General features: G+C 44.1%; 1 protein-coding gene across 1 annotated transcript in view; it reads right to left on the reverse strand.

Moving 5' to 3' along the window:
* The window catches only part of FANCI (FA complementation group I), a 765,095-nt gene that overhangs the window by 543,258 nt on the left and 208,108 nt on the right, over positions 1-13,729 (reverse strand). The window contains exon 12 of the mRNA XM_078683200.1: positions 4,371-4,507. Coding sequence (XP_078539326.1) covers positions 4,371-4,507 — 137 coding nt within the window. The remainder of the gene's footprint in view (positions 1-4,370; positions 4,508-13,729) is intronic.

Consider the following 13,729-nt stretch of genomic DNA (forward strand, 5'->3'; position numbering starts at 1 on the left):
TATGACTTTCCGATGCAAGAGATAGTGGTCACTTCCATCCAGTTGCATTACGTTAAAAATGTTGTCAAAGAACCATGCATGTTAAAAAGATATAACGAATAGCACACAATTGATTACTTATTCTACATAACTGTCTCGCAGGACTATCTATGTTAGTGCAGTCATTTATACTAAACATTCCTATTTGGCCCAGATATTTTACCAAAGCAGCTTTGCGCACTGCAGTTTGACATGTTGGGAAACTTGCAGGTCTAATATTATATGCTTGTAGTGTATCTTTGACCAAGGGGCAACAGTTTCTCGGATCCAATTTATGACTGAGATCTCTTCAAAATATGATCATATCTTTACAATAGTGTGTGCAAAGCCAGTTCAGGGGCTCCTTGAACATTTGTATTAAACCTGACACAGTGCAAGATAAAATCCAAATGCTTGACCGCCTTCTTTCCTAGTCCAGCTCACCCAGCCAGCCCGACTCATTATAGGCAGGTGAGGCTATGATCACACTTCATTTCCCTGCTCCCTCTCCTTTCTCGTCATCTTTGAAATAGTACTGTGGGACTGTGACCTAATGTCCCTCTTTACTGTTCTCTACCTGCCTTCTATGCCTATTTCCTTGTTGGGCCAATCTTACTTGTTTTTTACCTAACCCTGCATGGTGCTACAGAATGGGGCTGTTCGAGTGAACCTCATCTACTATTTCATTCTCAGTTACTCCTCTTACGCTCTCATAAATGCTTCTTTCACAATTTCCGAGTAAAATAAAACGTTTGCAACCTCCTTCCCTTCTTGGCTTTTCGTAAAGCCTACTTGCCTTACCTCCCTTGACCCCAATGTGTTCAGACTGGGACACTTAGTCAGTGAGAACAATAACTGTCACCTGTTTAAGGGAGCTAACTTCCACCTTCTTATACCTCCCCTTGCACTATAGGTGGGCTCTAGGTATACCCATATGTGGTTCCCTACCAATATTTCCTTTTCGGTTGACAGATCCAGGTCAATTCCTCACTTAATCCCCTCTTCCATTCTCCTTCCTCCCTTTAATACTCTACCCATGTTGCTCACCTGTCCCAACATTTCATTTTGCTATGGCGCCCCTAAGGGAACACGGTCGATATACTTGACAAAAATATCAAATGAAAAAGAATAGAAACATTTTAAATGGGGGCTTGGGCTCAGAGATAAAACAAATTCAATCCTAACTCTTTAGTCTTAATCTTGTCATTGCTCTTACATTATACGTACTATAATGCTGTATAGATATATCAAACTTTTTACAGCACTTAGCTGTGAAAATAGGATTCCAACATTGATACAACTGTATTTTCCTTTTGTACAGACAACACAATTACTCACATTATTTGTGCCAAAAGCCCTTAGAGTGCCCATTAATTGAGTTTGCTTAACGGGGAGGTTTTTATGTCAGCCCCTCCTCTGGTTTAGGACTGTTGTCCCACTGGTTCAGGCCTGTTCATTTTGGGTATTCACATTACTCCTTATTCGTGACTCCAAAAATACATGGGTTTCTAAAAATGAGTGTTGCAGGATCCTCCTGCTCTTCAGCTCTCAGGTGCAATTTAAATAAATGCCTGGCCAGTTTATCACAAGATCTTATGACTGCCCATAGTCAGACCAGTAGAGCAGGCTTCTGCTACTGCTTATGAGGGGGTGACATTAAAAGTCAGGTGGGCCTTCAAGTAGTCCCATGGTCTAACAGTGAGAATCCGTGTTCTCAAGACTTTAAATGATAAATTCCTTTTCCTCACGAATCTACACCCAGAATCTCTGGAAGAATGTACATTTTTGTTGGATAGCACTGTGCTCAGATATCTAATCAGGGGGAAATGATTTTAAGAGGGTAGGCGATCTATGACCTCCCAGAGGGGAATCCAGTCTAATGGCTATTTCACGTATTTTCTTACCCATACACCCCTGATAATCTTGGATGCAGTCATAATGAATATCTGTTCGGAGACAGCTGGAATGGAGCTTGGGTTGCTAAGCTGTGGCGTAGCTGGCTTCCGGGATGGTGCATCTAGTGCATCGCCCTTCGTCTTAGGTAATGAAGGAGACTTTGGTGTGATATTCGTCAGTGTTTCTCCTAATTTGGATCAAGATATATCCCAAAGCTTCAGTAAGATACCTTATTAGCAATCGGAGCAGTTCCCTGTTTTGATGAAATGGAAACTGGGCTGCTGAATTGAGGCCAGACTCAGAGTCAATGTGACTGGAGCTTGTTGAGATTCCAGTTGTGCTAGGTCTTCAAACTCTGTAACAAGAAGCCTATCTTTATGTAGAGATACCTTTTTCGTTCAAGGCTGATCTGTTTTTGCGGGATTAGGTTGGTTGTAACCTCAACCAAAAACTTGTAAAGTACTTCACCTTAAGCATCACTTGTGCTTGGGTGGGTGTGTCTTCTCAAAGTAGCTTACTGGGATGAGTGTTTTTTTTTTTAAGTGTTTTGACTTTGGTATCAAAATATGCAATTGACTCAAGGCCAATAGCATAAATGTGGATCTCTAATTCCTTTTGAAACTATTCATCAAAAGCTCCCTGGGGGAACTAGGTAGCAACCTCCAGCATCATAATGGTAGAACAGGCCACATATTGCTTCTTCTGCAAAAGATTATTTTAGCATTGAACTTTTTGAAGCACCCGACACATGGTGGTGGTGTAATTCCATGCAAAAGAAAGATTGTAAACACTATTTTGTCTTTCCACTCATGCCAAGCTTTACAATGAAGCCAGAACCTAAAAAGGAGTGTTTCAAATGTTCTCATTCTCTTACTCCCCGCTCACCCTCCCCATGTCGTTAATATATGACTTAAGTCTGTAAGAGTTGGTGAAATGGAGAGAAAAAAAATAACACAGTCGGTCATTTTTCCCGGTTATTATTGATGTCTTGGTGCATTGCTCCGATTCTTCAGTGGAAAGTTATTGAACATTTCTTTGTTTCCACCTTTGGACCAAATGGGGGGAAAGAATGTAGTCTGTACACCAAGGCTTTAGGGGCTTTTGGTGACATAGGAATTTGTATTTTGAATTATGCTGCATGCTCAATAACTACTTCAAGATAAACAATTTTTACTTTTCCAAACCTAAGGCTAGATAGCAGAAGTATGTGCTGTTTATGAACCGCCAATACAATACATGATGCAAATATGGTTTTCCTTTAATACCTCAAGGACAGAGAAGAAAATGATGAATGTCCTAATGGAGGACGAACCAAGAGTTAGCTAAGAAATCTGAGAGAATGGCACTAGTAGACCTAAAGCTTTTAGACAATGTTAAGACATTATAAGATTGAGGAAGATTATTGTTGAACAATGAATACTTGGGCAACAAATCTCATTTTAAAGTTGATGGAAGATGAAGAGGCATTGATTACTAAATGTGGTTAATGGATGAGGGTTCAATGGTTCACTTAGCAATATGAGAACTTATTATGACAAAGATGGAGGCAAGGATACTGAAAGGGGGGGAGTGAAGATATCTATAGATTTAACAAATGTATTAATAGGGAACAACTAAGCTCCTATCTGCAGGACCACGACAGCGAAAATACCAGTCTTCTAACACTCAAATACAATCTTTACCAATGTTCTGACAGAACATTCTGTGGTTACCACTTGACCAATAATCAGATTAGAATTAATATAACAGGGGCCAGTAAGAATGCTAAATATTTAATGACAGTATGTAGAACATTAGAACAATATTATAAAGATCAAAGCTTTGTTTTAGGTAGCCGTATAACAAGTTTATTCTATATTATGATGGTTTGTAGCAAATACTGTTTAGATCTGTAATCACAAATCCTTGAAGTCTGGAACATTTGCCAGAGTTCACTGGAAATTATAGCATGCATACTAGTACTGTTATAATTTGCATCATGATATTGTGGGAAGTTTTAAATATATGGATACGGTCTGCCACCAAATTAACACATTGTAAAATCGATGCTAACGCTGTATGTACCATAAATGCGCTTATAGTTATTTGAAGTTATTTGAAAAACAAAAAAATAGATCCGAACAAAAAAATAATGATCAAAGCTTTGTGGGGCATGAATGCCAGCCTCTGTTCCTAATGTTGGAGTGCTTGTGGTACGGTAATCAACATCAATGTCAGGCTACCTGCATTTGTTCAAGGGTGCCTTCATTTTGTGTTGGTACATGAGGTACAGTCCATATACACTAACACAATTAGTGCAAAAAACAAAATGCACTTAAACATTAGAAACATGGTACATCTAACGGCAAGAGACATTGAGAGGAAGGCAGGTTGGAAGAAGTGGTACCAAGCACAGCAACCTGCTAGCATGTCATGTTCTTGGATAAAAAACAGATTATTTCTTTATCTCAGATTACCTGTTCTTCACAGTTTCCAAAATCATTGCTGAGACGCAGCTGGGCTTAGGAATTAGATCCTGAAGGCATTTAGAGCCCGTCTGAAACTGGAGATCTCTGAAACTTTTAACAATTGCCATTTTTAGGAATTCGAACACCTGTATTTATAAAACAAACAAAAATGTTCTTAACGTAAAGGGAACACATGGCAGGATGTTCTCTGACAGGCCAAACTGTACTTTCATATCATAGACATGAGTTTTTTTGTTGCACTCTGCTTCACAGCTATATAAGTGACATATTGGAGTAGTGTGGCTCACTGGTTAGAGGCGGCAGGCCCGAGAGCAGAAGTCAGCCTGGGACCAGGGTTCAATTCCCGACGCGGCAGGGACGTGGACCTTGGTCAGCGGACTCGATAATTCTCGCTTCGGTGCTTACTCTAATCAGGGGTTCCACTCGGCAACTCTGGGCATTAGCTTGCCTAATCTCCACAACGGCCCCACCAATTCCGGGGATGCCTGGCTCCACCTTGGGGACTCCCAGCAAGGGACCATCCCACAGGGAAAGCCAGGACGGGTTCCCCAGAGTTATACAGCGCCGGGACGCCCCGTTGCTGGGGCAGCTGTGCGCTTTACAAGTATACTACATTTACTACATTTACATATTGTAGAAGACACTCTGCAAACTTATGCTAGAAGTTCCAGTTTTGTAGACTGAAGCAACACACAACAGAAAGGGATTGCATTCATATTGCCCAACAGGTCTTCCTCATCTCATCTTCGTTTTCACTGGAAGGGCATAGGGGTAAACATCTACCAAGGGACTTGGCAACTGTAGACTGAGCAGGAATATTGTCTTTTACTACGAAAAATAAAATAAAATTCAATGAATAAAATGACACAAAAATTAAATAAGGGGAAGCGGAGATATGAATGTTTAAATGATTAAGTAGCAAGAGCACCAAAAAGCGCTAAGCATCACTGATAGCCTATGTTTGTGGTAGATGGGGACCTAGTCGCAATTTCAGGCTGACCGCGAATGAGCGTCGGTCGGGTACACCAACCTGTCTCATCCTAGTCAAATATTTTACATTCTGATTTGGGACCGAATTTAAGTCCTAGTGGACAGCAACGGAAACATTACTTCATAGGCCGGGTGGAGGGACCACCCGCCTGATTCATGTATAAAGCATTGCCAGGAACTGCCGCCACAGCAGTTCCTGTCAATGCACTTCGCGGTTTGGTGCAGTGCTCCATCAGAATGACAGATCCCTGCACCGAACAGTTTTCTTTTTTATTGTCATGGGTAAAATCCCAAAATGATGTTTTCTTTTTGAACAAAAAAAAATAAGAAAATGCACCTCTCGCCATGAGAGCCCTCTCCCATGGTTAGGGGAGCGTTTAGCAGTTATCACTGCCCCTTACTGCCTGGGTTTTCCTGTCGGTGGCAAGCAGTAAAAACTGACCTCTAATTCCGCCCATCTGAATTAGGGGGCAGAATTGCAGGTCTGCCTCCCAAGACCCTTACTCCACAGGGGCGTCGGAGGGGTTTTATCACAGCAGAGACGAAGAGTCTTTTCGGTGTTGCAAGGATTTCTGCTCATACACAGAACTGTGCACAGAGACCTAGGACATTAGTGAATTGTGGTGTACCAGAAACTCACCTCAGTACCTAGAAAACCCCAACCAGCTAGCAATCAGTGTCACATTAGCTCTTCGTCCTATAGCAAAGTAACCAATGTTTAGACAACCTAGAACATGCAACTTAGGACCATCTCAGGAATGGTGGGAAGTGGGAACACTCTTTTGTTATACTCTCATACCAGTCCCCAACAGGAGTAAAAAAGAGACACGGTAAGGATAAAATATTTATTTCAACGACGTGATCTCATGCGCAGTATTTTAGTCAACAGAAGCAGACATATGATCAAGAATAATATGGTCAGCATGGTTACAATTCCATATAATACAAAAGGAGGAATCATATTACAATGATTGTGCAAACAGGTTATACAGCACCTAGTTTTAACTCCCTCCCTATATAGGAACTATGTATTATAAACTAAAGAAGGTCTCTTGAGCTTGTTTTTTCGGGTACCCCATTACCTTTCCGCTCAGTAAGTGTAAATTACATCTGGATCAGCATGGCTCTCTGCATCCCTGGAATCTTCCAAGTGTGTGGAATTATGGCAAGTGTGCTATGATAGAGGCGCCAGAATCTTGCATGGCTCGCAGCTGCCAAAATGTTGTGTCTAGAATGTGTTACACGGACATGCCGATAAACAGGCTCACATGTTATGATAACCTTGGCGGCTCAGCACTCACTGTACAGACTAGGGACACGATGTATATCTTGAGATGTCGAAAAACAAACCTTTTTTCAAGTGTAGACCTTCGCGAAATCTGACAATGTGCTATCAGAAGGAGCCCCACAGCCCCCACCTTGCACATTTTGTAGAGTTCAGAGGAGTCATTTCTGTCCATTCAGGACAGCCTATTGTTTGCATCGATTCAAGGCCGAACACAGGCTGAGAGCTGGCAGAGGCTTATGCTAATATTCACCTTTTGATCATTCAGGCAGGTAAAGAGTAACTTTCTAAAAGTTATTTTTTCTTAATGTGTATTAAAAATCTAACATCACAATTAAATTGGATTTCTAATAACTTAAACAGTAGTTAAATAATTTTTCTAGCTGATCCCATTACCAAGATACAGTATTAGCATTTTTATCTGAATTCTGTTTTTTTTTGTTTTTTTTACATAGGACAACTAGTCCTGCCAGATTGAAAATAGCTTTTAGTAAGGTTTGGGGCCAATGGGTGACATACCAAGACTAATGATCGAATGTATGGTTGTATGTAGGGGCTCACGGCCAGATGTACAACCTTTTTTTGCGGTCGCAAACGGGGTTTAGGCCTGTTTGCCACCGCAAAAAACATGTGGCCCATGTACCAACACTATTTAACGAGTCACTAATCAATTAGCGACTTGCAAAATAGGGTAAGAGACTCGCTATTAGGAAGGGGGGATCCAAGGGTGTCCCTTCCCAATAGCGACTCCAACACCTATGTAAGAATGTTTTGTGACTGCAATTGCAGTCGCAAAACACTCACAATTTAACACCCTTCTCAGAAGGGTGGTAAGGCACTCGCAAACAGGAACGGATCCCCAGGGGACCCCTTTCCCTTTGGGAATACATGTGCAATTATTTAAAAGCAGTCCCAGACATGATGGTCTGCTGACCTTAGCAGGCCATCATCCATGGGAGCGCCAGCCATTCCCAATGGGGTCGCAAATTGCGACAGCCTCATTAAAATGCATGAGGCATGCAATTTGCGACCCCATTGGGAATCGCGAACAGTGTCTCAGACACTGTTGTGCGTCCCACTTTGCAAGCCGCAAATGCGCCGCAATTTGCGACTCGCATAATTGGTGGGTCGTACATCAGCTGAGATGTACTGGGAGGCCTGAAGTGCTGCAATCATGCGTTGTGACAGGCTTAGATTAAGACGCCAAGTCCACCACATCTGATGTAACTCCAACAAATAGCACCCACAGCTGACTACAAGTTGAGCACCTCAATCTTAGAGTCCCTAATTATATCCTAAATTCTGTGCAGAAGACCTCCAGGACCTGATGTAACTGTTCCTCGCAGATTATACGATGTATAAATATCTTTCCTCTAGCATCTATAAAACTGTATGTGTTAGCTGAGAATTTGTATAACTGAATAAAAAGCTTTCGGGGCCTTGTCTGTTTAGGGACATGGTAATATTAATTTTCTACACGCCATTCTTTTAAATACCCTGCACCTTGCCTTGTGGGCTACAAGGCTTATGTAGGAGTGACTTTTTAATATTTAAACGGGATGTTTTTACCTGTGAAAAGGATTGCTTTAACACGCTGTACTGCAGGTTTAAACTGCAGCAATCAGACTATAGTTGTAGACCTAAAGCCATATTTTTCTTGTCACACTAGTAGTTGGCACAATAAGTGCTATAGTCCACAAGTAACATCTTACTTCCTGCCCCTGGATGCGCTCTTTACACTTTATACTAGGAACTTACAGGCAAGTTAAATATCCCAGTTAGAATAAGCCAATCCAATCTTTTAAAAAAAAAAATGATGTAATATAACAGATTGTATTCCAAGTATGATAGGCCGCAGGTTCGGCTGTCGGTGTTGGAGGTCAGTGAAAGGCAGGGACTTACACCCATGGGAAGCATGCTACTGAGCAGTAAATTCTAATAAGAGTACCAAGCCGAATAATAATATGTCAGGGTGGGTTCGAAGGTACAGGTGAATTCTAATAGGGGAATCAAAGTAGTTTGCGGCCCGGGCGAGGAAGGTGGGGGTGTGCCTATGGTGGAGGAAGGGTGAAATGGCATCGTTTGAAGTCCCGGTCTGATATGATCCTGTAAATGCCAAAAAGGAAAAGAAAGAAGAGGAGGGTATGTCATGTGTTGTACCTGGTTCAGCCTTCTTTGTCAAGCCGGGAGGGTGAAGAGGTCCAAAGGTGGCATCTTAAAGGTTCAAGAAGGGGGACCAGAAGAATATTTCCAACAGGTCAGTTTTAACATGTAGTCGATAAATAAGTTGCGCACACAATGCTACCTTATACAACTAGTCATGTGTAGGGATATATTATGAGCGCCAGTGGCACAGGATACAGAGTTTGGTGCTAGCCATCGCCAAGTGCTGCCACTCGTGGCTAGTGAGGTCGCACGTGTCATATGCAGCATGATCATGGGAGTGGGGAGGGTAGCGCGAGTATGAGGCTAAGGGTGTTGCCTAATCAGGACCAGAGATGGGTGATATTGGCAGAGTTGCATAGGATATGGGTCGTGTTGCACTGTGGTTTGAAACATCTCCAGCATCATGAGTAGGGGAGAAGGCCCACGGTCACAAGTTTTCAGGGGTTCAGTACAGTTCTGAATTGTTTTAAAGAGGTAGAACTTCATTCAAGCATTGTGTTCCCCTCCATCTAGGTCCCCCATTATTTCCCTCCAATCCAGAGTGTTTTGCCAGGTCACGCAGTCAAAAGAGGGTGGGGAAGGAGGTGTTGGACCAATAGGTTGTAAAACCCGGGCATGACTACTTTGTAGGTTCTCCATATGTCCAGGTATTGGCATACAGGTGGGGATGTCCCATGCAAGGGGGATAAGTGCAAATCCACCTGTAAAATGATAAAAGGGGTTAGCTCTCCATCTCAGATTATACCACCTGTCATCTTTACCCCTACTGTCTCCCAGTCCTCCCATCCTAGGGTGCAACTGCAGACCTGGATAGTAGGGAGATGAAGTTGGGCGGGCCTAAGCACAAGTTTGTGGGAGTTGTTCCAGACCCTCACCATTGTTTGCACCAAAGGGTTCAGCGTTAAAGCGGAGGGGGTCTTGTGGTGGTAGAGTATGTCCAGTCCGGTATGGCTGCGGGTCATAGTGCCTTCTAAACTAACTCAGAAAGGTGGTCCTGTCCCCTTCACTCCAAGGTAAGAGAGTTGTGCCAGGTGTAAGGCATGATAGTAGAGTTCATTGTCACCGGTTTGGGGAAGGAGAGACCTGGTCTCTTGCGTCCTCAGAAGAATTATTGATACCTTTGCCTATCGCTCACAATATGGGGATCTGGACAAGGAGAGGCAGCAATCCTGGGACATATGTAAAACGAGGAGTTATTACCATCTTGACCCATACGGCCGAGTTAAGATGGTGCCATTTAACATATTCATTATTGGTTTTGCCAACAAGGTGGACTAGATCGTCTGAGACCATGTGTTCTAGGCCCCAGTAGCATGGATACCTAAATATTTGAGTGTGGGGTGTTTCCAGTTAAATGGGAATCCACATTAAATGGGAATCCCATGGTAGTCAATTTTGTTGCGGTACGCAACATAGGTAAACACTTCGCTTTTGTCCCAGTTGACCCATTAGACCGAAATTGCAAAGAAGGCCAATATGAAAGACAGCAAAGTTGGTAACGACCTGCCTAGGCCAGTGAGCGCAAGCAGTACATTGTTTGCATATAATAGGATATTGTTCATTACTACGACAGTTGGTATTTCCCGTGATATGGAGAGAATGACAGATGGCCATTGGCACTGGTTCCAGGGCTAAAAAAACAAGCATTTGCAATGCAATAGGTCTTGCATTTGTGAAAGTTAGAGCTATTAGCGTTGTAAATGGCAATGTCTTTTACCCATGTGTATTTGTTTTGAGTGTTGAGGCTGGATGTGGTGCACTGTAATTGTTTTGGCATTTCTATATAGCGCTAACAAGATGAGCCTGCAGTGTGCTTAGAAAAGAAGGAAGCAAGACGTGTTTGTTATTTAAAAGTGTGGAAGTGACACAGGACGGGAAAAAACACATGCCAAACAACTAAACATTCTGAAAACTTAAATAAATGACTTCTAAAATAAATGCACTAACTACCAGATTGAGTAACTTGACAGAATTTGGGTCAGTATATACAGAAACAGCATACATCCCAAAAAAGTCCTTATCAAGAGTGGTTTTTAAAAACAGCTGGTGAGAATGGGGGGAGGGTGACACACCACGGTAGTGAAAGCAGGGGCACCGAAGACACTAGAAGAAAAAAAACACGATGTCGGTCTTTAAAGGAGTAGCAATGCTGCCATGTGTTTGTGCATTAAGCACTTTGCGTCTGGCAGGCGTTCGAACATTATGCACAGCAATTGCGGATTATGAGCCAAGTTATAGTGCCAAAGGGTAAACAGTGAACCTGATAAGCAACCATCCACCGTCTCAGTCGGCGAGCACTGCACTACTAGCGGGACTCTGTGTTTTGCAACGGTGAGCTCTCCCCCACATGGGCCACAGACCTTCCCGAGCCCTTTCTGTGGTGATCCGGGCATGGAGGACAGGCACAGGGAGCAAGGGCAGCTGCTCTTGAGGGTGTTCTGCCCCCGAGGGAGAACTGCCAACACATATGTACTTGCTGGCCACACAGGACGAGCAGCACAGAGACCTGAGACCTGAGACCCAAGTTCCGAGCGAGGGTTAGGTGCAGGACCTCTGGAAGTTGGGCGTAAAGGAGGGGTACATGTGGCGTGTACCGGGGTGCTGGGGAGCTTTGGTGGTGGGGTGGCACGCTGCTCCAATTGTGCCGCGGGTGTCACGGGGTTTGTGTGGTGAGCGTTACCTGCGCGAGGAATGGAGAGGTGTTGCTTCTTGTTTGTGTTGCTGTGCATAGCGATGTATGTTGGAGCTGAGGCTGCCGTGGTGGGTGGGGAGGCGTGGTTGACTATACATCCAGATGCGGGCAATGTGTGTCCTGTCAAGCAGTGCTACTGGTGCGCGACCTCCCACCCGCGCTCCCTTGGGGTATCTGGCGGCAGGAATGGAGGAGCGTGCATGAACGTTTTGGTGGGAAGAGGGTTGCACAGGGGTGGGCACGATCGGGTGGCGGAGAAGTGGGTGGGATGGGCGTCATCGGTGCGGCCAGGTATGCGGAGGTGCGGGGGAATGGCAGGCCGGCGATTTGCCATTCAGGGAGGAGGGATGTTTTTGCCGCAGTGGGCAGTGGCGTGTAACTGGTCTGGTGGTAGGGTTGGGTGAAAATCAGGAAGTGAACGTTAGTAATACAAGCAATTGCAATACCGCTTCCTACGTCATTGTGCTTCTTTTAATGCACGTTTCCTTTTACTGCCAGCAGATTACGTGCCAAACCCAGGATAACAAATATTACCGTTGGTACCCCCCAGAGATCTCGCCTGAAGGCACTATAGAAGTACTGCTAACCAAATGGAAACTACTATGTGCCAGATGTGCAGAGTAAGACTTTGTTCCCTGACTGCGCACGCACATCAGCCGTTTTAAGCCTCATGCAGTTTCACTTTCTCAATGTGCCTGCGCAGTTTTCTGTAGACTTTACTTACGTACGTGACGTCTCTCAGCTTAACTTCTATCAGGACGCACGTGTGATAACTCAAAGGTAAATGCTTTCATCCAGGCAGTGACCGGCTTGCGAGAAATTTCACCCAGATACAGCTGGAGCAGTTGGGTGAGACCGGCAGGTGAGTGATTCTGTGTGCGCGTGCTGGGCAGATGGGAAGAGCGGATGAGCACGGTAATGGTGGCTGGCTGGCTGGTTGGTATGGGGCGGGGGTCCTGTGCTGATGAACACGCGCGCTCAGCTCGGGAAGTCCTCACTCCCCCATGAGTCAGGAGCACTGGCACGAGTGGTGCGCGCGTGTCCGTGTGGCGTCTGGATGACCAGGTAAGCGCAGTGGGAGCATGCGCCGCCCTGAGTGTGCACATATGCTGTCCGCCCGCCAGTCAACAAAGATGGTATACGATCCCGTATCCACTTATATGCCTGGGGAAGAAGTCAGTCGGCCCTCTGTGCACTGTCATGCCTGTACTACAAGCATAAACGTGGTTGGCACTTCTTGCGGCGGACATGGTTGGCAAAACATCAAGAAACAACAACACGCATACGCGGAGGCTAGCGCATGCGTGAAACACGTATAAAGTACATCTTCACTGTTGAGAGAACGCTTCGCGTTCCTTCCGGTTTCGGAGTTTCAGCATTGCTTGCGGGTCACGGTGGTGGCGTTTGCGGGTCTCGTCGGGTACTGCTTTCAGCGTTTCCTGTCCCTCGCAGATATTGTTCTTCTGGCTATTTCAGGTATTACTATCCTGGATTATTGGTGCAGCTTTACGTTCTTTGCGTGAGGCTTTTGCTCTTTGACTCTGGTTCCGTTTATTTCTGACCTGATTATTGGATCTAGTGTCTGGCCAGTTATTGTTTATTATTAAGCAGGATCGTTTCTAGTTTAGAGCGATTAGCTCTCTTATTATTACACGGGCTCAGTGTATATTGAAGACCCAAGATTTCTTATACGTCCCTGAATACCCCAACACAGGTAAAATAGGGCTGTATACAGATACATAGAGAGACGCCTGGCTAAGTGTGGTTTAACAACAGTGACTCATTTTGCATATTGTCTTGTAGGATGTACACAGCTTCATTGCCCTCTATTCTTCTCTTGTGGAGACAACAGGAGATTATTGATAACATTAAACATGACATCAATCAGGTAACCACAGGTTCCTACATCTCTAATAACCTTGACATAGAGTATTCACCAGGGTTGATATTATATACTTACCTTACAGGGTGTTCCAAGCATTCTTTTCCCTATTTACCTCTATTCTGTGGAGTGAACAGGACATTGGTGATATCCAAGAATATACATACATCCAGCATAACAAACAGGTAGTCTCATACACCATTCTCCCTCATATAATCATAACAGACCTGTAAGGATTGGTGTTAATCTCTATTCTTTGTCTTTTAGGAAAAGGTTAACAGAAGCCTCCCTGTTCCCAGAGCTGACTATCTTACCTCCTGTGTACGAAGACC

Source organism: Lissotriton helveticus, chromosome 3_1 (assembly GCF_964261635.1).
Source record: "Lissotriton helveticus chromosome 3_1, aLisHel1.1, whole genome shotgun sequence".
NCBI classification, from domain to species: domain Eukaryota; kingdom Metazoa; phylum Chordata; class Amphibia; order Caudata; family Salamandridae; genus Lissotriton; species Lissotriton helveticus.